The sequence below is a fragment of the Lates calcarifer genome, linkage group LG3 (genome assembly GCF_001640805.2).
Source record: "Lates calcarifer isolate ASB-BC8 linkage group LG3, TLL_Latcal_v3, whole genome shotgun sequence".
Taxonomy (NCBI): domain Eukaryota; kingdom Metazoa; phylum Chordata; class Actinopteri; family Centropomidae; genus Lates; species Lates calcarifer.
The window spans coordinates 12,163,037-12,189,302 of NC_066835.1; the positions used below are offsets into that span (position 1 = coordinate 12,163,037).

Below are 26,266 nucleotides of genomic sequence, written 5' to 3' on the forward strand. Positions count from 1 at the left end.
AAATTTCATTCACATTGTAGGAGGAAGCTTCAGCTGGGGATTATGTGCCTCAAAGCCATACAGGACGTTGCTGCTGAGAGAGGGATGGGCATGACTAATTTCCACTAATATTCCCATTAATATTGCCCTTCCTCCATCCTCACCCAGAAAATCCAGTAAGCCTAAAGCAACTGAATTTGCAGTGTTGTAAGATGATTTCTCCTCTCATCCGTGGCACTCCATCATAGTTTCTTCAGCAGAACTAATAAAACCTTTTAGGTGACTGATAATGTATTCTATGACCTAGAGGACAAAAAACCTTTTAATTTTCACTTCCAAATAATTGGGTAATAGGGTTAAATTGAACTTTCTTAAAGCCTGTATGACTGCTTCTATAGTTGGTCAAAACCATTATGAGAAAACCAAACTTTTTCTTTAAATCCATAACTTTTCACATTTTTGCTTATGTCATGTCATTATTGGTATCTAGTTCCTGTATCTAGGCGAGTAAAAAGTGAGAGACCAAACATATAATTTATATGCAAATGTATGCCTGTTAGTATGGATTTCATCTAAAAGATATTTTAAGGAACTACAGTATCTGAACAGCGTGTCGAATGCATCTCTTGGATGCTATGTCTCATACTCCTCTAGTAATTTGCACTGCATATACTAAACCTGTGAGACACTCTGATTGTCCCCTGTTCAGTGGTCATTGAAATTCATACTTAAGTCATTTTAATAATGTTTAATTCATGTCTCCATAAAGAGCTGGAAGCCCGAGTTGTTGTGAGGTCAGATTTAAAAGCCAGTCATTGATCTAAGTCTGTCATTAAGGTCAATAGAAAATAAATGCTACTAAATAGGTGTGGAGGGTAACTTTTAGAAATATGAATGCCACTGTGGAACAAGTAATTAGTACTGTGTGGTTAAACTGCTTGATGAATATGCAATTTGTGTTCTGACCACATTTTGAAGACATCATACATGATTTTAATAAAAAGTATTGCAAATTTAATGGATTTTTATAATGTGTATGTCTAACATATATGGCATCTTCTGTTTGCTTTCAGCTTTTCCTGAAGATGGCAAATGTTCATCCTTTTTAAAAATGCTACAGTATTTTTGAGAAAAACACACAGTGGGTGATAAAATTGAAACACTTAACAAAGTCAGCCATTCTTAATTGAAGGGTCAAAAAGTCCCTGGAGGAATCCTATTTTATGGTTCAGCATCACGAGTCAAACCATGACGACCGATTTGGAATAGTAGCTCAAAGAAAGCTTTTCTTGCTTACAAGGGACTGAGTACCATTTACACTGATGTATTTGGGTGATTATTTACAGAGATTGCTATCAGGCAATAGCCACAGTTTTCTTAAAAATGCCTTGAGAGGTGTTCTAGTTTCACAAGCAGCACAAGTGAAAGATCAGATGTGTTACACTGTGATATTGCACATTTTGAAAAGGGAATACATTGCTAGACTTTACTGAACCTTAGGGAAAGTGGTCCAGAATGTATGAGGCATAATAAGCAACTTGCTTTAAGGTTTAACTTATCTGTATTTAATTGGCTTAGACAGAATAGTAATGACATGAGCACAGGTAAAAAAAATTTGCAGTCAGAAATAATCAGATGAAATTATGCTGTTTTAGCAATCCATGCAGTGATTTAGGTGTCAGAGTTTTGATGTTTTCTCAAGCGACCTAACACAGCCTTGCTGAGCTGACTACAGTCTCTTCTTTTTTCTCTCAATTTTCTTCACATAAACCGCAGTTAACTGTATCCTGAAATACTTTAAGCCGTGGACTGTGGTCCAGTCAAGATGAAAAAAAAAAAGAACAAATTTGTTGTCAAGTATATAGTTTCAGGCTATATGTAGTATCCATCAGTCAATGAGGAATAGAGCATTTAGTTATTACAGATTACACAGTAAGTTACTCACTCAGCACTTGCAGATCTTGAGTCAGTGTTCTGTGCTGTACTGATGATTACTGTAAGTTTTAGAACATCAGTTTGCTCCTACATCAGTATGCTGGGTTAAATGAGCCTAGATAGCTTTTTGTGGGCCTGTGGATAATTTCTGTCACCTGGATGGAAGCTGAGTTGGGGCCATTTTAGTTTCCCAGCATGCAACAATTCAAAGTATTGTTATCACTGGCAGCAGTCATTATTCATTAATAAACATTTGTCCCTGTTAAGAACCCAACTTGCAACTTGTAACTTGCACAGCAAGATATATAAGAACAGCTTTAGAAGTCACTATAGCCATAAATAGAAAGCATGAATGTCAAGGATGCACACATTTGAGACAGGGCAGATTACTAAATAGAAGAAGAGACATAAAGACTAACAGTCTTTTGTTTGTTTATATTTCCGAAGATGTGTTTTGTAAAGTGGTGTCTTGTAATCAAGTGGATGAGCCAGATGTTGCATGATAAAGATGCAAAAAAATAACAATACACAATGCATAAAATATAAATTAACTTGATGTCACTTCAAAGATCTATCATTATGTCTCTAGTGAGCATGCTACATGTGATAAGCTGTATTGTGCTCAAGCACAAAGCTGCCTTGTGAAAGTAGAGAAACGGATGGTGACTGACTAAAAGCAAATATTTGTTTTTAAATGTTTACAGGCCTTAGTTATTTCTTCTTTTCTTCAAGCGTAGTCTAGGTTTTAAAGCCCTCCTATGTACCTTTCATTGAACTATACCAACCAATAGTATTTACAGAATAACAGCATATTTGATATTATTTACCTACATTTTCCAAGAGAGTGGCATGAGACAGAAAACAGGAAACAAATGTGACATAGCACAGCAATAAGTTAGCACAAGTAGAGAAGACTTCAAAAGTTAGTAATGTCACTTCAACTAACATTAACTGAGGATGGGTACATTTATTGCTTAGAAATCCAACTCCTCAATTGTATTATAAATAATTAAATAAATTGCTAATATTGTTCCTTAAAGTTACACAGGCTCACTCTCATTAATGCATTTTACAAGAACAGAAGACACCCTATGAATGATTTGATAAATGAGGCACAGCATCTCTTATCAAATGTCTTCTATTAAATGGATTTTGCCTACTTAGGTATAAGAGGACATTAATTGAATGTTGCTTTATGGTGCTTTACTGCCTCAAGCTGACTGGTCATATAGCCTATGAGACTAAAGTAGGTTATGTGAAAGAATCACAGGGTAAGCATGTTTGAACTCTGGCTGTTCCATACAAGATACTCATATTAGTCTCTAGGTGGACAAGCATAGCACTCATGATCACATCTGCAGGTCTATGCTTTTACTTGCCTCTTCGTGCCCATGCTTGCTTTTGTGTGCCTGCATCCCTATTGAATTCAACTGAGGCTTGTTTAGACACATTCGCATCTGCCCCACTGTACTCGTTTTGCATGCCTCAGTGAACAGTGCATAGTTCAAAGTACGTTACATGCACAGCCCAAGGGAGATTCTGGCAACCAAGCTGAACACTTTCAACAACAACTATAAATATAACATAACAGTGAGATACATTCTTTCAGTGAGAAGTAAGAATTAATGATGATTAATGAAATGATGTTTTACGCCAGTGCACCCACCACCACTTCCTATGATAATAATCCTATTTACAAGCATTAAAAACATATGTTTTATCTGATTATGTAAGCAGAAACATGACTGTTACTTTAAAATTTTGTGAGAAGGGGGTGGATATATTTTTAGGCAGAGTTGTGTAATGCCTTGTCTTTCTCATTAGGAAAACAAGGATCAAATGGCAGAGGAGAGCTGGAGTGATGGAACATGTGGATGTCCTCAAGTGAAGGGAGGAAAAAGACCAGATGGGGCCAAATGGCCTGGCGGACACGAGCTGTCTCGTTTCATGGGCCGTCTCCTTCGAGGATGAGGCCAATGGAGGTGTGGTCGTCAGAGAACCGGATGGAACTAGACAAGTAGGTTTAAACTGTACCTTGTGTATATCCCAAATGTAGCTTCACCAAGACAAAAATGTGTTTACCACTAAGGTTTCCATTGATCAGCTGATATATTAAAAAAAAAACTCTCTAAGCTTTCTATCTAAAGTTATTGGTTATTGAAGTTTACAGAATAAATATAATGAACTTAGAAGAAAATGTGCAGTGTGCCAAATATATCCATATAGCTATGTGAAAGATATAGATAATAGAGTTTATGCCTGTTCCAACATACCTGTTGTGCACTTATGGAAATGATGATTGCAATATATGACCGCAATTGTAGCCCACTAAAATATCTGTGCTGCTTTGTTCTGCCCTGCCTTTAAAAATGAACATTTTATTTTGTTGTGTGAGCCACCCTGCTTCATGCGGCATGGAAATTACGCCACAACTGGTGCCGATGATGTGTCTTCCTCCTTCGGCCACCATCATGAGTGTCCAGCGTTCCACACTCAACTTTTTGACCGTTTTGAGTAAACCATTCGGATACTTATAGTGCGCTGCATGTTTCCATACCTGTCTTATACATTCAAAATAGCAAGTGTGAGTATGGAAGTATGCAAATTGATACATAGCAATGACTTTGATGGAATCATTTTAGTTTTTTTATGTGTATGCTACTTTTTGAACTGAGTCAGTATGCAGCAGAGAGATCTATCATGATTCACAAAGCTAAAAACATGAAAATATGGATCAATAAGCGAGTGTTTGCTCAGAGTTTGCTCTGATTGCCAAGGTGACAAGAAAGTCATGCAACAGGTATCAATACCAAACCCTCATTTCACTCATATATTTAGTTTGATGCCTAGAATTTTACACTTTACGAATGAGAAATAATTCAGTTAAACACAGCAGAGTTGCCACAGTGCCACCTGTGTGGCGCATTAATTCAGTTGTAACTTTCCAGTTTTAGCAGTTACTGTACCTCCCTTAGCAGTATTAGTCTATATAAGTGATAAATGTGGTTGGAATATTGCTTGCGCTGTGCACACACACTCCCCTACACACACAATCACACAATCAGCACTTTCTTGCTGATGCAGTCTATTAGGAAACATGTTCCCACATCCAGGTGCACAGCTGAAAATGTCTAGTGTACATTCACTATCTGAAAAATACCTTGGTGCCACCAGAATAAATGGGCTGTCACCACACCAGGTTGGATACCATCAGCAAGGCAGAGGAATGCAGGAGGCAAATCAATCCATATTTTGTCTCGTTCACTATGTATTTTTGTCCATATATAACACATTTGAAACCTGGACATGTACAGTAATTGGAAAGCTTTACTGGAAGTTTTAAGAAAGCAGCTATCTAGTTGTGACAGAAGGTAGGAATGAACTGTGTGAACTACAAAGATTTAAACATGCAAGCAAAAGTAAGGCACACATTATGCTGACTTCAAAAAACGCATGCGACTGCTTTCATGGAACTTATAAGAAAGTGAAATCTCAGAGATAGCAGGGCCGGTTTATCTCTAAAGGCAGCCATGGTCCAGGCCCGAAGGCTCTGGGGGGAATCAGTCACTAGTGTGTATGTATGTGTGTGTGTGCAAAGTCTGCTGTCACAAAGTCATTGTCAGAAGTTTTTTCTTCCTGCTATCTCTCCCACTCTGACGTGATTTTTTTTCTCTGCCTCTGTGTTGCTTCAATCAGACTAATCATTTTCCTTGTTAATTGCTTCTTTACCCCGCAGAGCAGTCATGTCTCAGACAGACAGTCTGTGAGGAGAATAGTGAGTTGTGAGATCTGATGTTGTTCTGTGCTACACCTATTCTAATACACCAGTTTGTATCCTATAGCTCACACTGAACAGTAACCAATCTAAAACAGCAGATTATATTTTGACTGGATCTTTGGCATGAAAAATAGTTTTAAGTTTAAGATTTGCACCAGATATAAATGTAATGTAAACATAATGTAAAATGTAAGCACTAACACATTGCAGATTTGGTCAGCAACGTTGTAATCAATAGTAAAACATTTTGTTATCTTTCTACTCCACTCGTGTGTGTAGTCCACGTGTATTTAGCCTGGATAGATAACGTAGTATCAGTGGGACAACTTCCATCAATGACTTATGTAACAACGTTTGGGATGTAGCCAGAGTCTCTGATAAATGTTAAATCCTGCTAAACGGAGTATGCTAATGACTTTACATACATGCACATCTCAATCTCCTGATTATAAATGTGACCTATATACCCAAACTCATTGCCTGAGCAAGAGACTGCAACTAATAAATGCATGCTTGTGATGTAATTATCATATAAATTATTTAACACTATGTCCATTATTCAGCATTCAGTAAATAATTGTGATTAAATACTAGAAAATAATACAATGTCTATCTGCCTATAATGCAGGCAGCTCAACAGCCAACAGTGCTTGGTTTTTAGAGGTGAAACAATGTTTCCTTTCACTTCAAATAGTTAAGATGATGCATCATTCTCGGGGTTGGAGGTAATGGGTGTTTTGCACCAGTATCATCTAATTCCATCTCCAGACAGAAATCCCTTTAAACTGCTTTTCAAAAGAGGTTTATTGACAAACAGAAATCCATAGAAACACATTAGCTAAAGCTGGAAAAATAACTGAAGCCAAGTGTGGATTATTACAACAATTTTAATTGTGGAATAAACTCATCACTGCCAGAATCTAGAGACGACAGCGTTACAAAAATTTCAGTTCTTTTAGACCGTCCCCATTTTTCTGCTGTTTCAAGCAGTCAGCATATCACTACCTATTCATGCAGGCAAATACAGGGACTGTAAAATAAGATAAAAATAAGGCCTGACGATTCTGAAAGTCTTACACTTCTCTTTTTTTGAATCCTATGTGTAACATGCTCATAAATAATCTCATTTGCACCTGTTGCTAATGTACGCCCCAGAAATGTTTGAATTTCACATTCATGTTTTTAGCCATTTACTTGACACTGTTAGTTCAACGTGTGAGCAGGTAGCAGGGCAGGGTATTATTGCTCTAGGACCTTGTCATATCACATTAGTTTATGTCAGTATTAAGATTGAGAACTTCCAGTCACAGCTCTCAAACCAAAGGAGAATCATCACTTGCTTTTCCAGCAGCAGGATCAGGAGATGGGCACATATCAGCATAAGCCCTGCCTTGACACTGAGTAAGGTGCAAAGACACATGGGAAAATCTATAATGTGAACCTCTGCCCTGCGGCTAAACAAGACATCACTGTCACATCTCACCCATTTTATCTACTGCCCCTCTCTAGCCTCTTTTCACATGCCCTGAGTACTTCTCAAGTCTGCTGTCAGTCCCTGCTTTGTTGTCTACACCCCTCTCCATAGATCTTTGGTTCACAGAATCAATTTAGGATAATAGTTCTCTAACTCTGGTTGATGGGCATGGAAAAATGGTCAGACAAGTACAGTTCAAAGCTGACAAGTTGTGTCTGGATACACACTAAAGCTTATTCAGTGCATTCTATGTCACCTTGCCTTAGGACAGAGAGGGAGAGAGACAGAGAGGGAGAAATATTCATGACTGGATGAGCATCAGGGAGAAATGGAGCGGGAATTAGACATGGGTGATAGAGGTGGCAGATAGCTATAACACTCCACATTTTTTTTTAATCTATGGTGTTAATAAGCATTAATGTAATTTTGTTACACAGCTTCGTTTTATGCTTTCAAACCACAAAACTATATTCATTTGCTGATTAGTTACATACATGTGCTTTTGGTGGTTATATGCCGTTTAAAACTACAACCTCATCATATTTTGATTGTAAGAACTGCAAGACAAAGGTGTAAAATTGTTATAGTCTGAGCACATGGCACAGTGAATAGAAGCTTTGAGCTCTTGACTGCAAACCAGTCAATAACTTAACACAGTTAATTCAACATCTTTGTTACATCAACTCCTTTCTCATGACTCACTGCAGACTGTCTCACATTTTTCTTGTGAAGCATTTCATACTCTAGCGCAGCAGGGAGCAGGGTCATATAAAAACTGAATGGTGCAACACAGCTTGATATGATGGCTTCCTCTATTTTGGACTCCTAAAGGTCAGTACTGTCAAGATGTCTAACTCTATGCAAAAACACCAGGCAAATTTACATTCCTCAACAAGCAAATCCACTGAAGTGAATCTTGTACAGTTTAAAAATGCTGGCATGATCAGGCACTGAAAACAGATAAAGGATTGTGTACCTGGCTATTACAGTCATAGTGCAGCATTGGTGTGCCAACCTTTAACATAATGTATTATGGTGCGTTTTTTTTCAGGTGGCGCATTAATGGCATACACTAAGGCTCTGCTTGTTCCTTGTCTGTCTGTGTCTCTTGAGGAATATGCAAGTGTATTGATGCAGGTATAATGATCAGAATGAACTAAAAATACTGGATAGATACTCAAAGTTTACAGGTACTGCTGCCAATCTTCATAAAGCGTGAGCTGACAGCTGTTTTAATTAACAAAATATCTAATCTGTGTGCCCAAAGAATGAGCTCACAATCTTTTCCTTCCTCCTGGAGAGTGTTTCGAACAATAAGGAATTAAAATTGCTCTTGAATCCCAGGTCAGTTTCATTATTACCACTTCTCTAAAAAAAAAAAATGCGAAAGCCTGATATTCCTGACTATGGATTGAAAGCAAATGAATTATACTATTGGATAGGAAAATAATTAGAAAATATCTAATCCAAGTGAATTTACACTCTGTGTATTGGGGACAGTGACTGTGCTATACTATGCTGTGCTGTGCCTGTGTAACGTGTTGTATTGGCTCAGGTCCAAACTGGCACACTTCCTGGCGACTGTGACAGCTGCCAACGCTGTTGCCCATAAGGGGATGTGATATGCAACGTGGACTTCAACAAAGCATAAGGCCACATATCAATCTTTTCACATTGTGTTTAAGTCCCAGAGCATATCTCCCTTACGGGCCACTATTGTTTGGCATATCACAGCTACAAATTAAAATGGAAAGGCTGTGCTATTCACTGCCAATTACCCTGCTTGATTTTCAGACTGATGGCTTTATAGATGAGGAATATAACTGTTAATACCTTCTGAACTACTTATAGGAGCAATACAGTGAACTAGCAATCTGTGTTGTTTGCCATTCCCAATGCATGCTGGATAGGACCCTGATTAAGAATAAATTGGTAGAGAAAGTTAATGGATAGATAGACCATGGAACAAAAAATGTATGAGATCAAGACTGTGACAGAGATACCAGGGAGAGAGCACTAGCCAGCGTTTTATAGCTGCTCTATTTGCAGTAATTGCAATTTCTTGTTTCAGTCTGATGCTAAGTCGTGCATACTGTATGTAACAAAATGAACTATTCATTCATTTATCTAATGCTTCACCACTTCCTGTGATAAGTTGGATAAATAGCTTTGGCAGTGAATTAAACTTCCCTGTGATTCCTCTGCCATTGTATCCCACAGTCTCCAATGACTCTTAAGTGGGCACAATGGCAGGAAACATTCTAGTGGTTGATTTGTCAGAGCTAACACAGAAACATAATTTATTGTACATTCATATTATAAATAGCTTCAACTTCCTGTTTAATGTTCAGCACACAATATAGAGCAAGGTGACCGGTAACTGGGCAAAGTTTTTGGCTGCAATAGTTGCAATAGAGCCATTATCAGTGATTTGCCATTTCAGTTTTTACCTGTCCACCTGTCCATACTGATAGATATCATTTAATAAACTGGCAATCTCAGCAATGGCATTCAAAAAATACTTCTTGTTAAAACATGTCATTAGTGGCAGTAGGAAACCAACCAAAGATCAGCTATTATGATCTTTGCATCTATGCACCAAACATATATGTCATGTAATTTGTCAGACTAGTGGACTGAACTGGTCCACCTGACCTCAAATTGAATAACTTTTTGTGAAAGTGGCTTCTCATACTCACATTTATACAAGATAATTTATGAGAAATCAAACCACAGTCCTTTTTGCTGTGAGTCAGCAGTATTTACCAAGCAATGCTGCCTTGGGAAATTAATATGGCTGATTTGTGGAACCATGATATTTAATTCATGCATGTGCTGTATAACTCAGGAAGGGTAAGTTAATTTTGTCTTTGGTGAAACTGTTGAATTTTTTAACATGCAGACTTTGCCAAAAAAAATTAATTAGCAGTGATCTAGCACCTCACTGAAAGTGTAGCCACAGCTGGATTTTAGGCATACAGTATAAATATTTTCAAACTGATACATACCCTATTTTTAATTTTAAGGCAAACCTCTTTGGTCTCATCATTCACACACCGAGCATAGAGTAGGCATTTCTGACAGCAAACCTGAGGCAGCAGTTCAGGTTTTGTCATCATACAGCCATATTTTAACTATTGCCATCAACATCTTTTCCTAGCAGCAACAGTGGTCCAAAATCTTCCTTATAGAAGGCAGCTGTCACATCTACTGGGTCTCTCAATAAGTGTCCTCACCATTACTATCAAAAAGTTTTCTTTTAAATTCTTTTAATTGCAGTTGAGTAGGCACACCTGCTCCACATTTACCAGAGTGAACACTAAACACAAGTCCCTTCCGACAGATATGGAGTAAGCTTCACTTTGAATCTGCGTTCACTGAGTCAGGAGATATTTCTAGGTCAGTGAAACAGACAAGTAGTAGTATACATTTCAAATGTACTGTAGATTTCACCCCTCTCTCAGAGATGGAGTGTGTGTGTTATGCTTTATTTAGCTCGGTTATCTGTCAGCCCATTGGAGCAAGCTTGTCCTTGTTTCATGTTTCATCTCTAATTCATGAGGAAACCAACATGCCAGTGGTAAATGTTTAATTCTATAAATGAGAAATTTAAAATGAACTCTATTTTTAGCTAGGAAGAAATGGTTAAACAGAAGAAATACTGTTCTTCAAAATGAACTCATGCTTAAATATGTATTTCCTGTGGTGAGAAGAGCATTTCTGTGGATTTAAAGATCAAATCAGATGGCTTGTAATTCAAAAATCTTATAACTGCCCTCTATGTTTGGATTTAAATTCCTTACAATGTAACACTGAGGCTGTTTGAGTATCTACAAAGTTGAAATTCTTAACAAAAACAGCAGCATGTGGATTACTTGTATTTATTTCTCAGCTCTAAACCACTGGACCAATCAGCATACAACTACTTCTGTCAGCTGAAAACTACAATAATTGATCCAAGCAGAGGCATTATTACTCTGAGTAATAGAGCTGTGTTATATATGGAAGCAGGAGAGTGACAGGGAGAGAAGCTGGACTGATGATGTGATTGAAGATGATGCGATTTACTAAGTTATACTGCCCTCATCAGGGAAAAAGAGCAAAAACTCAATTTGCTCATATTTGGAGGCTGGACAGCCTTAAAGCAGTATTCACAGTACTTGATAGGTGGAGTTTTTTGGGCAGTACACAGCTGAAGCATGGTATGAAATGTTTTTTTCAGTGTTATAACATCACTGAAGTTCTGCTTGTGTTGAGGGGGAGAAGTATGATGTGTAGGTTGGTATGTCTTCATGCTGAGGCTGGATATATTTGGAAATGATGTTCAGGCTACACTGAAGTGTTAAAGGTGAGATGTAAGACTCCTGTCTAGTTGCCAACGAGTCACTACAGGATGAAGGGAAGCACATTGTATGGGTCCAAATCAGCTTTAAAAAGTGTGTTTAAAGTTCACATAGCAGCTTTGACTTCTTCTGACAATAAACCTGTAACACGCACAGCAAGCTACAGACGGTGGAGCTGCTGCCTCCATCTATCATAATAGCTCAGTACATATCAGGGGGTTATGGTGTCCTATTTTTAAAATGTATTTATACATTTGGACAATATGGTCTCATTTAGATGAGATAGACACTAAGTCTACTCAAACAAATAGTTTTTCTAGATTCTTTGAACTTGTTACACCTTCACTGCTAAAACCTCACAGACAAAAACACCCTCCTACTACAACAACCACTAGATGGAGACATTGATCTATCTAAATCTAGTGACGCAACACAGTCTCATTTCTCACTAAGACTTGCTCTGGTTTTAGTCGGCCCCAAGTTTAGAACTACTTTTAAAGGCACCTAGAAAATTGAAAGTTACCACTTTGGCCTCAAGTCCTAGTTTATAAAGACAGTGTCACAAATAATGTTCACATCAGTGCGGCCTTGTTTTATTTTCCCTTTGTGCAGTTGATGCAATTGAAAAAAAATAAGTATAAGGTCTGTCTTTCTAAATTAAACTCAGTTCCTCAAACTTGCTGAAAAGCTGAAACTTTAAATGCAGCTTAATCATCTTTTCAGACTCCGACAGAAATCCAGTCTAAATATTATTTACTTAGTTTGGTAAAGACAGGGAAACTGAGAGCTTAATTAAGGAGATGAGTGATGACTCAGGAATCAAGCTTGACACGGAATATTAGACTAAATTAAAATACGACAATATAATCAAGCTGCATTTTCCCTGCAAAAATATAACTTTCTGTCATTACGTCCAATACTGACACTGCACCAATTAAAATGTCATATTAGAATATATCTCTCAAGTATGACTGGTGAATTATGGATTGAATAAACTCTCTTCTACTGCTGGAAGATCCCACTGGGTTTAAGTAGTAAGGAAATGTCTAATATCACTGTAAAAATGTATCCCTATAACCCCTACCATTGATTTCCATCCATCCTTACCTGTACATCACAGTACAAATGGGCAACAGTCATGCAATGTGTGGTTATACAGTCCCAAACTCCCTCTTCCTTCTACCTTCCCTTGTTTCTTTCAGACTCAATGTGCACATTAGCATATATGTGTGTAGGGAGTTTGTATGTGTTGCATTCTGTGTGATACCCTGTGGGACGGACACACGGGGGTTTTGATTCAGGCTGTGGCAGGACAGTCTCAGTGGAATACACTGTGACAGACCCTCTCTGGCTAAAGAAAAGATGGAGTCTGCTCACATGGAGAGCCCTGAGGGACGATTTTCCCTCTCACTTTTCTCACATTTTCTTTTTTGCTCCGTCATATCAGCCGTACACGCTGCTGGAGGGTGTTGAATAACACGTTCTCTCCCATCTTATATGAGAGCATGCACAGACACACATCTGCTCAAAGGCACACACACAGACACACTCGGTTTCCTAATCTCTCCTGCTTTGAACACTGACTTTATCCCATCTGAGTGAGTGAATCTTTATACAGCCTCTTTGCACACGGTCTTTGGGGATGGTAATAGGAGAGAGTTGACTTCCCTGTGAGCTTTCTGCAGCAATAGGCAGAGTGAGTGGGGAATATGCTGTCTGTGGATGTAATGCTTCAGTAAGCCATAGACAAGAATCTGGGGATCTGATTCCATGCCTCCAACATCCTATTTTTTTTGGGGGGGGGGGTTCGCATTCGCTGTTCCTTTTTTCTGGTTGCATTTTAACTTTCTCATCTGTGTTCTCACATTTATCCTTGTGAAATGGATTGAGAGTTACTTTCTTTTTTTGCCAGGTTGACTAAACATTTGTTCTTTGTCAATACCATTCAGCTTCATACTTACAGTTAGACTTATTCTCAATTGGCAGCTTTCTCCTGTTGATTGCTGTTGAGGGAGTTTAGGGGTTAATGGCCTTTGCTAGAGAGCACCTGCAAGAAAATGTATTTCTCACTCATGTAAACATTGACGATATTTTAGTAACTTTCAGAGGTGAAATTTAACAGGCTGCTGAATTTACCAGTCCGTACCTGTTTAATTACATCCCTATGTATCCTACCGCTTTCTATTTCTTACTTTTAACCTCATCATATTTGATCAGCATACAGTTAAAAAAAAACACTGGACATTTTGCTATCCTTGAATCAAATTGGAATGACTATCAAAGCATCCAGAGGAAATGAAGTCCAACTGTCAGTGTGTGTGGTGGGGCCATGCAGCTTTTTGATGTGGGCAGTTTGTTTAACCAACGTTTTTCTGGCTGTCTCACCACATGCCACGCACATAAACAACGTCATACATTTGACATGTGCTTCTGTCAAGTTTAGGAACCCAAGTGGAGAGGCAGATGAGTCTGGACTGAACTCAATGTCATCTCTCAGTTCAGAAAAAGAAACATGTGGTTTCAGGCTAGGAGTTAATGTATGCTTACATCCACTGACTTCACTGTGCATCAATAGGCCTGCACTGTATGCTGTGATCCCTGAATCTTGCACTGTCCGTTCTCAAAATATGAAATGTTGGTGTCCTCACAAGACTTCTGAAATCCTGCATTGGATTGCACTGTTCTTCAAAACTATTCAAATTCCTTTGAATATTAAACAGAAGATAGCTGAACCTACTGCTACATTTCTGATATAAGTAATGTTACATAACACTGAGTCTTGTCAGGGGGAGAATATCTGAATCTTACGGTAGATGTGTCGTGTAGTCCTACTCATGCTCTCTGGAAGGACAGACATACTCTGTATGTGTCTGTAACGGATGAACAGCTGTGCCCACAATACAGAGAAGTTGCTTTGAAGCCAGAAAGCCAGTCATTATCTAATCCTCCTTTTTTGACTGAGCTTCTGGCAACTTTGCCTGAGTGACAGTGCTGTCATCATCTGCTCTCTATGTTTTGGTACTGTTGAACTGTTGGAAAAATGTAATTTTGTGCTCATTATGTAGCATTTGTGATTTCTTAAAAGCATTAAAATAGCATTTTAAATGATCCAGTTTATATGTTATCCATATGTTAATCAGTATGACATTTTTTCTTATACACAGTATTTTGGCATGAAATACTACATTTTAGGCCAGAATTTATTTCAGATCATATCTGCTTATATAATCTGGATGTTATAGTTTATTTAAAAATCCTTGAGGCCTGGTCAGAGCAGCACCTTACCCTTCATTAATGTTGAAATATTTTGTTTTTCTTACACTAGATGGGGCTATCCTGTGACAAAAAGTGTCAACAGTGATCAGCCTGGTAACATGTAACTTCCTTTAAGCTGATTCACCCTGTTTTAAATTGCGCATGCTTGAAAAAGACTGACATTTTTTCTTCACAGTATATCAGATTGATTACTGATTAACTGTGCAGCAAAGGGATTACATTAATTTCATTGGTATTTTGAAAATCAACTTGCATGAACTTAACGTGCTAGCAAACAGATATCTACTTTTGTTTCTGTTAAAAGTAAACCTATCATTATAGTCATGCAGCTATACTCCTGTCTGATTTGACTGCTCTGCACTGCACAATGATTATGTAACCTCTAACAATAATGAAAGTGGACATGTGATGGATTATCTGTCTTGAGCTAGCTTCAAGTCTCTATGTTTATTTTCACACTGTGCTGTTACACCGTACGTTCCCATATATGCTCTTTGTACCCAACACAGTGAGGTCCTCCAGTGAGGAAAATACCTGCTCCAGTTATTCAGATCTCAGGGCTAAACAGGCCTGTGCCATCAATTCCCCAGCATGAGACTTTTCCGTTCCACACAGCCTCTTCTTTGTTGCATTGTGGCCCACTGTAATAGTATTAAACCTGATAGGAAAGGCAAAATACAACACTTTGCCTACCAAATCAGTGTCATTAATCCAGGGCTTCTGTACAAGAGCTGATGACATTCACTTCTAATCAAACACTTTCAGTGACTGTGTGAGTCAGACACCAATTTAAAGGCGGGAGGAGGAGAAATAAATCACTTATTAACAGACTGAGCGAACCAGGTTTCTAGTAGATGTGTGCTCGAGGTCAGAATATTGTTTGGGTAGCAGCACAAAAGCATCAGGTTGAAAAAGCAGAGTAATTAAGTGAAATGATTCCCACATTTTATTTTTCAGTGAAAACCTTAAACTTTGTGGTAGACCTCGAGGGCTCATTATCATACAGAGCAGTGAGCTGTGCAATGACAGTAATTACAAAATCACTTTTTTCTTGTCTCGTTCTCTCTTGAAGAGGCAAGGGACCTGTTTTAAAGAGGTATCGCACACCATTGTTTGGATTGTGATATTTGGACTGATTTAATTTGCCTATTCAGATTTTTATCAGCAGTCAGGACAAAGAAGGGAACACAGCTCATGTATTTTACATTAGATATTATCATTTTCTCACATTATAGAGTCACATTTATCACTGTTTTCTGTGTGCACTTGACATAAAGTAGGGGTAAACTACAGATAGCATTCTGTGTTGTGAGCTGCCTTACTTTAATCACTTTCAGATAAGGGACTGGTCTAAATTGAAGCCCTGTGTTGAAAGTCACCTTTCTAAGCTGAGCTATCAGGACAGTTTTGATATGATATGATATATTCATTGGTTCTGCATGACTCTGTTGAGAGAGAAAATTAAACAGACTTTTTATTTCCGAATCAAATTGATTTTGATAACCGTAAAAAATGTTACACGTAAGTACGACACTCATATTGCCACACCTGCATTACATATACTGCCAGGGTCCATGATAACTGAGCTGGTTTCACTCTGATTTGATCAAATTTGTATATTGTATGTTAGTAAAAATAGATTATTATTATCCCGGTGGTGATAGCACTATGCCACCTAACATTAGTAAAGAAGAGTCTTTACATAGGGAGGAGCCATTAACCATGTCATCTCCTGGGACACTTTTAAAGGGAAGGGACATGAGGGGGAAAGAAAATCCAGCCAAATATGAAAGGCTGGCATTTTAAAGTCTAATGTAGTCTATCAAAAAAGCTCCCTGTGGCATGAAATGGGGAAAATTCAAAGGGATAACAAGGGTAGTAGCACAGGTCAGTCATCGCCTGTAGCGGTTGTGTCAGGTAACAGAAGAGAGCGATGGGGTCACTGTACTTTAAAAACATGAGAGGAAGAAATTGGAAGCATAGGATTGGGTTCAGGATGTGGTTTTGCAGGGACACTGCAGCAGGCTTGTGTAGGGAGGTGTTGAGTGGGAGCAACTAATCTGAAAAACTTAAACTTTAATCCCAATCTATTCTCTTCATAAACCATGAGGCCAAGAAGACACTTGTACATATCATGTTTTTATAAGATAATAGAATTCATTTTAATCTTTTACTATATCCTCTTTTTCAGATGTACAGTGCTAATGTTATTGGAATGAGCACAGATCCATCAATCAAAATTTTAGGCGATCAGTAGTACTTGGAATAAGGACCAAATGATTATCACAGATTTTAGCTTTTCTAATTTATTAATGGACAAAAAAACTGTAAAAGCCTACTAACAGTCTTCACAGTCTATCCCACTGTTCTCAAAATGGTCTATAAAATGTTGCTCTTTTGAACAGATTGTGAATGACAAACTGTCCCCACTTCCCCGTCACCCAGTGGCTCATTTTCAATGGAAATGACGAAGGCTGGTGATTAACATGGGGGCCATATTGCATCCTTAATGATTCCTGAGTTTGTGTCTCCTTGAATTGGCCAGTGCAAGAACAGATGGCCCCACGGGTGAAGTCCAGACATGCTCACTGTGCCTGTGACAACTTTGAAAAGTGTGTTTGTGTGTGTGTGTGCGTGAGTCAGTTCATGTCCGCATGCTTGTGTATATGTGAATGTGTGTTCACAGCGTGTGTTGTATTTCTTTTCCAGCATTTGCTCCTGCAGGCCATTGCTCTAAATACGAACATGCTCTTAGTCAGCCAGTGTGGTTACATAAGAATAAGAAAAACCAGTGTGTTTGCATGTTTAAGAGTTTTTTTTTTTTTACTCCTATGCCTGTATGCCTTGCCACTATATCTGTGGAGTTTACTTTGGGTCTTGGGAGGATGTGTGTACTTCCTGTCAGTAGATTTTTCCATCTACATCAAATGGCATAGAGGTGTTTGTCTACATCATTTCCTCGTTTGCTCACAGTTTTCTAGCTGTTCTCCTGTTTTTGACTGAACTGTGGCAGAAACAGCTACAGGTGTTGTACAAAGTGTCACCCTAGCCTCTAGCTCATATCCACCCCAAGATGAGACTTGTTGACATGAGAGATGCCAGACAAGATGATGACAGATGATGACGCTAAAATGTTGACATGTTGACATGACAAGTGAAGAACAAAGAACTCTCAGAGTAGGGGAGAGGAGGCTTGTGTTGTGTCACAAAAGCAGAGCTCAGAAGGAAAATGTAGATAGAATTGGTTTTAGCATTCACAAAGTAGAAACAAGCTAATTACCCTCATAGTCACACCCAGGAAAGGGGTCAGAATTTGTTAAATTAAATCTAGTATGACCTTGTATCACTGTTTTTAGACATAAATTTTGTGTTCATATGCAATACTATTTGAATGGAATAGTGATATTTTGTAAACCAAATATGATCTGAATGGTAATGTATTTCTTAGATCTCTGTTTTATTTGCTTTTTAAAGAGTCCGTCAAGGTTCTCTCCTTGACTTTTCCTTCTGTCATTCATAGGTCTGTCTCCTCTCTTATCTCTCCCCAGTCCCTTGTTCCACCCACTTTTCCCTAGATCCAGTCCCAGCAGTCCTTGCCAACCTTCCAGGCTTCTCCCCTGTAAACCCTCTGTCTTTTTAATGTTTGACTTCACTGGCAATATAATACTCTGGGACCATGAACCAGCATAAAACTGCTCTTAATATGTGGTGATGTCAAAGAAAATGTGATCCAACAAGGGAAAAGAGAAAATAAAGAGAACTGCCTGAGGTGCAGAGTTGCCTGGCAACAACTTCCCACCTTTGTGCGAGTTGGCCTTCATCAGATTGCAGCAAAGACATTTAGAAACACTCCAGCATAAAAGTTGGTTTGCACACATTGGTGAGAGGCAGGAACAAGAGAAAAGAGACTGCTGAAGAATAATGTGTTACCACATGGGGTGAGCAACTTTGACAGCGGGGCATACACCACAAAGCTGACAATGGCCCTCCTCTTGTCAGTTCATTTATTTTTTTTTTGTTAATCTGACTGGATCTGACTGATCTTGTATCCCCCTAGGAGGTCCTGCTTTGCCTCCCCATGCTTGGAGGGCATACTGAAGCCTTTGGCCTTTGGACTGCTGGCTAAAGGTCAGTCGCACTTGGGTCACAGGCGCAAGGATGGTTAAATGTCCCTGGCTGGCCCAACACAGGGTCACCAGGCACGGTAACCTCTCATGACAGGCTTGGGTGTCCTACTTTAAGATTAAGATGCCAAAAAGTCTCTGACCTGTTTTATTGCAGACAAAGAGACCGAGTCTTCTCATAGCTGGTGCATTTCCTCTCGGCAGAGTGAGGTGACGAGATTGCACCTGGAGGTTGAGGTCTGTATCTGGATCACAGATCGCTGGAGCCTGTCAGGGCAGAGGTGATGCATCTCAGTCTAGCTCCTGTGATGACGATCCCTCGTGGTAGGTGTTCTCAGAGGATGTCAACTCTTGGCTCCTCTCCTGTCTTTGTCTCCTCTTTTCATCTCGAAATCTGGAGGAATATCAGCGAGGCTAAGGAAATCTTCCTCCCCCATGGCCTAGGGGTTAGATGGAACACTGACAATTTATCATGGATCCTTGCTTTAAGGATGGGAGAGGTTCAGACCTCATTTCTCCCACTTTTGCTTTTTGTTTTTTCCTGCAGTAATTTCATCTGGCACAACACTGTGTACACAATATCTGATGCAACTGAATGGACCTTGGCCAAACTTTATTCTCATATGTTCAGAAATTAGTGACTGTGCCAAAGGGATGCACTGCACTGGTAATTCACTCATCTCACAATACACCATCTCACACACCATTGATCCAATTTTGATTAAACTAATGAAACTACAAGTATGCATTTCATTACAGCACCCAGTCACTGGCCCAAGGGGGAACCACACAAAATGACATATTTGGCACCAGAATGTGACTCTATGGTGTATGACATGTTTTCTGTTTTTAACATGACTTACATACCCCCAATCAGTAAACATCCCCTACATTCTATTGGCAATCAATGTTGGGCAGACTTCAAGTATTTTAGCAATTTATTTGCTCTGCTTTTCAGTACATTTAGATGGTACAAAGATACCCACAATTGCTAGCCTGAAATATCTGATGCATTCCTCCTGTAATTATGACCCTTTTTTTCAGGCTGTTTCCAAAACCACCCACACAAGCAGCTGCAAAGCCCAATTATTAATGAGCTGCGAGACAATACTAGGGAAAAGATTTTGCAGAGGTCACAGAAAACACAGTTGTTGTGACAAACCCCTGGGTGTGGTTGTCACATGAGGCCACCAGTATCATAGGACATGTTTATCCAAAATTTCTGAAGATATTAATAATAATAATACTGATAACTTACTACTTGTTTGTGCAGCTACATTTTGTAACTAAATTAAATCTCTATATATCTATCTATATTTTAGTACTTGGAACACTTAACAGTATAAAATTCATTTCAACTACATAAACACAACACAAAAACTAAAGCTAACAGGTTAGTTAGAGTATAGGTACTGTAAATGTAATATATCATTATGGGGCTGTATGGAATCCATCAGATTGTCATGCTGTGTCCATCCAAAAAAGTACCTTACTACAATCCACAATCCAATTTCAAGTCACGTACCCAGGGTCATGGTCAAATCAAGCCAAGCAGCTTAGTTGTACCCGTCCATAGTGATATCCCCCATCTCCTTCTGGCATTCTCAGGCCTGCTGGGGATGTAATCTCTCCAGCTCCACTCCACTCTGGGGTCTCTTCAACTTCAGTCATACCAAGAACACTCTGAAAAGGAAACACCTGGGGGAGGCACCAGGTACTTGAACCATAACAAGCTGCTCCTCTCAGTGTACAAAAGTGGTGCCTTCACACAAAAGGCCTCCCAAATTGCTGTGACAAAAAGTGAGGACAGCTACCCAAACAGGGAACATCATGTTGACCAGGTCCAGTACATCCAAAGGAACAATTATGGATGGTTACGCACCTGAGTGGTAGTTGATGAAGGGGGGGATCATATTTAGGTTAAAGTTGTGTACAGCATGGTGTGAGACTGTACTAACAAAACATTTGAACTAGATTAGTTAGTTAACAGAATTTCCTAAAAGTAAGAGGTATGTCCGTTTTTGGTCATAGAGTTACCCCATCAAATCTCTCTATCCCTATCCAGGCCACTGAATCTGTCTCTCCCATTCGTATTGATTAATTTTGTTTCACAGTCACTGACATCGGCCACCTGTCACTGTAGACATACATACTGTAGTCATTTGTCACCCATAGCAACAGGAGCAGCCCTGTTCCTTCTCTTAGCAAAGTCTTTTGTGAAAAGGCCCAATGAGGAAACTCTTAGCTCAGGACTTCAAGCACCATTTAGAAGGACTCCTAGTGGTAAGGTAACATATCTTGTGAATACAACCCATGATCAGTACCAAGTGCAGGTGTTGAGATGAGATTGAATTTGATTAGCATCAGACTCATAATTGAAGTATGAATGGAACCAATAAACACTGATTAATAGCACATTTTTGCAGCTATGCTTAAATGGGTAAAGTATTTGGAGGGATGAATATTGTTCTTATTATGGATGTTTTGTTTCCTATTGAGTGAGTAGATTAGGCCAGCTCCCCAGGCAATTATGTGACATCAATAATGTAGCAAAAAAAGAACAGCACTGTTCCTCTCCCAACTTTTTTAGGCTTTTGGACGAAAGAGTTGAAAAGTTTATGGATGGCCTAGAGAATTTGGCATTTCTCTGCATGGATTACATAAAACTGGATTGCAGGATGTCAGTTTCCAGGGCAACTGTATTTTTGTGTCTTTGTTCTCATTCTCATCTGTCAGTTCTCTCAGTACTCTTGGCAGTTTTTATCAATTGAGGCCTCTGTGTGTTTGTAAGCTTCAGTAATGGCTGGTTAAGTGTCAAATGGAAAACGTGCTTAACAAAGGCTGTGATTGCACAGGAAGTCAGAAAAGTGAAAAAGCTGAAATGATGAAGTGTTGTCGATGTGTATTAGCATAAAGGAAGGTTGCACAGAAAGAGGTAGAAAAGGAGGAGAAAAAGTTTAATTGCCTTCCTGTTTAGGGATTGCTCTGTGTGTGTGTGTGTGTGTGTGTGTGTATGTGTCTATAGGCATGCACTGCCGTAAAATCTCATCAGACTAAAACATTGCTATCAGAAGCCTCTAATCCTGTACAATATTTAGGACTCTGATTCTACTTTTATTATTTATAATTTTGTATAGCTTTCCGTTTGGTTCACCAATAGTAAGAAATACAAGAACAATTTACTGTACTCTACAGTATATTCTGTGATCACTCAGTGATATTCTGCAGTAATTATAGAGGCAGGAGGAGAGAGACATTTGCCATACTTAAAATGTGCAGACAGATGCACAGAAAGCACAACTATTAACATGGGAGCATAGCGATTTAACATTTGGTTACATTAGTCACATTTGTGGTTAATTTCATAGCTCTTTGCGCTGTATTCACAATTTAGTAAAATCAGATCTACCATGCATATTCTCTGTACACCCACACATTTTCACAACACGAATAGTTGTCATCTAGTTGCCAATATAAAGCCTCTTTACATTTTCAGATGAAAGTAAAAATGTGAAATGTGGTTTAGGAATGTTTGTACCTATCAGAGCAACTGAGCCATTTTGATTCGTTTGGTTATTTTTGTTTTGGTTGTTTTGGATATTTTAGTAAAACATCAGAACAGGTGCTCCCTCCCCCTGCCTAGCTGCAGTGTAAACGGTGAGATATGGAAAAAGATACAGATGCTATTCCTATCCGCTACTATCAATCTCAAACCACTTGGCAAGAAAATATGAAAGGTTACTCTCCTGGGAAATTAGCTTCTCTCTCCCCTCATAATTGTCAGACACCACTTAAAACTCTTTCTCTAATGTAAGCACACTGCATCTCTGCTGTCTCATCTAAAAATGTCTTCTTTTATTCCTCCCAATGATTGCAGTTATCACATTTCTCACCAAGTGCTGTATTTTGATGACAAACAAATGTTCGATGAAATCTAATCTGTTTTTTAGACTCAGAAAAGTGCCTCGAGGTCCCATCCCGTGGCTGATGAATCACATTTGCCACCCACTTCCTCACTGGATGATCACGGTTATGTACCGGTTCACACTTGTCAGACCAAGGCTTTATCATTAGTCAGTGGTTAGAAGTGCTGTGGATAAAGGGACTTGGATGTGTGCTGCCATCTCTCACATTTCATTGGCGGTTTCAGGCAGTGATTGTGGAAGTGTCATGGTCAGAAGTTGCTGGCTTTGTGAGAGCTATGTAAGAAATCCTCAGTTAAAACCTTGAAATGTTTCTCTAATCCAGATCCCATATATTCATATCATGCAGCTACAACACTGTTGGTCATGTACAGTGGTGAAAATACAGTCATGTCTCAGGATATTTGATTGTTATTTTACATTTTTCAAGGATTCAGGGTTTAATACAATATATGATAATTACCTTTTGAACAGCAGTTAAACAAAGTAGTTGCTAAGCAATGCTTACCTGTGTTAGTACTATAGATTCTTGCAGTATTTTTATTTGAACTAAGGGCGCCAATTGTCTGTTTAATAATTTGTCCTCTTGTAGTGCGTTATGATCCAGGAATTCACCCTAAAGTCCAGCCAGCGCACTTTTCACCCCTCAGCACAGCCCATTCTGTGGCGCAGTTATAATCACCCACAGCTAATTAAGGAGCTTATGATATTTTTGTTGAGCTCCCTGCAGTGTGACTTGTGCAGCTGTATCCAAATGCCATTGATTGTGCCTGCTGGTGTTTGTATCTTATTTTTCCCCGCACAATGGCCCCTCAGGCATTGAGGGCTATGATGTGTCATAAAGATGAAGGCTATGGTTGACATTATGTGGATTTAGTGTGTGCTTCTATGTGTGTATTTGTGTCTGTGTCTGTTTAAGCTCAAGGGTTTAATTTCTCTTCAGAATGACTCACTGACCTTTTTTTTTTTTACTCTTAATCATATGTTGTTTGATTGTAGATATGCCCTGTTCAAGCCTATTTTCAGGCCAATTTAATATTTCTCTACTGCACTGATTCTAACATTTACAAAACTGATACAGGAAACAGTTATACTTTATTTTTTAATACAATACTTTGAAATAACACTGTTCTAATCACTGGTAGTAGCATGACTGCAGAAGCCTTACTTGTAAGAAATGTGTCTTCCCATCAATTGCACTTAACATGTATTGGAAAAGAGGGGGCGTCTCAGAGGGAAAAAAAGAGAGGGAGGAGTTGGTGAAGGACATAAGAGAAGGAGACAAAGCTAGGTGGAACTGTGATGCACTTCACAGCATCATGCTAATGAGGAGGATTATTATGTCCCCCCTCAGGCAGTGGAGGCAGACAGTGGGTGTGGGCGCAAGCCTGTTTAATTTTTGACTGTGTGATTTGTGCATGCATGTGCGCGTGTGTGTGTGCATGTAAAAGCAGCAAAGAGAAACCTAACCTTTTGAGAGTAGCTGTTTTGTCGTCATCTTTACTCTGTATGCACTTTATTAGGTACTCATCCCTATTTATGAAAATAGATTTCTACTTCAGCCACTGAGTCATATAAACAAAGGAGTTGTATATAGTATACAGAGTGGGTTAAGAGGCATTAGTATTTGCTCAAAGGTCACATGCAGATGTGTTTGTTTGTTATAGAAACAGCTACATGCACACAAACTCGTAATCATCTGTGCTCCTTATTTCCCTTCCTCCCTGTGCACACACCCTCTTTCCCACCCCCTCTTCATCCTCTCTTCTCTCCTCTGGTCCCCCTCCTCCCTCGCTCAGCAGCAGCCAGTGGTACGCTCCACTCATCTTCGTTCCTCTCTCTCTCTCTCTCTCTCTCTCTCTCTCTCTCTCTCTCTCTCTCTCTCTCTCCCCACTGTCAGCTTCAGCAGTCTCCACACCAGAGCTAGACGCACTGGTTCAGAACCGATCTGCACGTGCATGTGTGTGTTTCTTGGGTGCTAGGTTCTTGAGAACGCTTAAAATTCGAGTGTGCGTAAGTGGTGTCAGTTGATCTGCATGAGAATCTCTGGAGCATCTTTTGTAGGGACGAGCATGTGTGCAGAGTGAGAGACAGTGTGAGGATGCGTGGTGGGCAGGTGTTGTTGTGATCGGTGGAGTTTTCAGTGTACTATCGTCGTGCTGTCTGCCTCTCCTCCTCCCTCCCTTTTGGTTATTTTGTGAGGGCAAAAGCATCCTGCTGGGATGTCCACTTCGCCTGGTGCAACAGACGGGAGCCAAAGGAACTCTTGTAAGTGACTTTTTTTTCTGCTTTTGTGATTGGGAGTGGTGATCTGTGTGTGTGTGTCTATGTCTGGTGTCTGTGTGGCACAGGTTTTTTTTAAAAATCTTCTTTTTGTCCATTCTGATTTTTATTTTGAAGGGAACTTGGCCAAGGTAAAGGGAGGGCATGTAGATTTTATTGGCAGTAGGAATGTGAAGTCTGGTGTGTGTGAGGATGCCAAGAAATTGATTTTATAACTACAGTTTGTATGAGGGAAAATGATAAGCATAGTAGTAAACGTATATATACACATATTTACATGATAGAAAGAGAGCTTGGGGAGGCGTGTAATGTGGGAGTGTGTGGGAGCATGCATGAGTGTGTTTACATAGTCCCTGGAGCGCCTCCAGCTGTCGATCTATTGGAAAGGTGCTGTGCATCGATTGACAACCAGGCCAGCTGTATCTTTTCAGTGAGAGGAGAGGACCAGATAATATGCTGATGTCAGTCACTACTGTCAAACAACACAGGCTGAAAATCAGAGGAAAAAACATTAGAAAAATGGTTATGGTAGGCTTTATTTGAGTTTCTGTTTAACTGATTAATGACTGAGTGAAAGTAAAAAACTTGTTAAGTGGGTGTATCTGTTTGCAACCCTTTGCAGGACAGTGCAAGGGTTGTGATAATGGAATATGACTGTAACATTTTAGTATGAAGCCTTTCAGTTATACAGTGGGTGAAAATGTGTGGGACTGTTCTGCAGTTTGAACGTTTGACTTCGCTCTGGCCTCAAGCAGTGCACATACATGCACATTCACACGACCAAAGGATCGCTGTACTCTAAGTGGGTGATTGATAAGATGATGTGACTCATTTTGACTCCTCTGAGAGCTCAGTGGGAACATATATACAGAAATTCTCTCGCTCACACACACATTGACTTCCATTACTGAGGCACAGATCACATCTCAGAAAATGGGTCTCCTTTTATTGCTTTCATTATTATTGCACCATCCCCCTCCTCTTGCTCCCCCCTCCCCCCAACCCCCCTTTTATTTTGAGGATGTTATTTACTGCCCTGCCTTGCATATAACTCGCCTGGAAACCTTTTATGTGTCTGGGTGATGTGTTAATGATTATACACTGACACACCCACCCACAGTAGATGTCTATTGTGTGTTTATGGCTGTTTT

At 39.3% G+C, this 26,266-nt stretch overlaps 1 protein-coding gene across 2 annotated transcripts in view; it reads left to right on the forward strand.

The window, feature by feature from the left end:
• dtnbp1b (dystrobrevin binding protein 1b) overlaps window positions 1-26,266 on the forward strand; it is a 61,763-nt gene that overhangs the window by 8,045 nt on the left and 27,452 nt on the right. The window contains exon 3 of one of the 2 annotated variants that reach the window (XM_018697982.2): window positions 3,739-3,931. In XM_018697982.2, coding sequence (XP_018553498.1) covers window position 3,931 — 1 coding nt within the window. In that variant the 5' untranslated portion in view covers window positions 3,739-3,930. Of the gene's footprint in view, window positions 1-3,738; window positions 3,932-24,645; window positions 25,101-26,266 lie in introns of those variants that run through there. The other variant, XM_018697980.2, reaches the window with a different exon arrangement.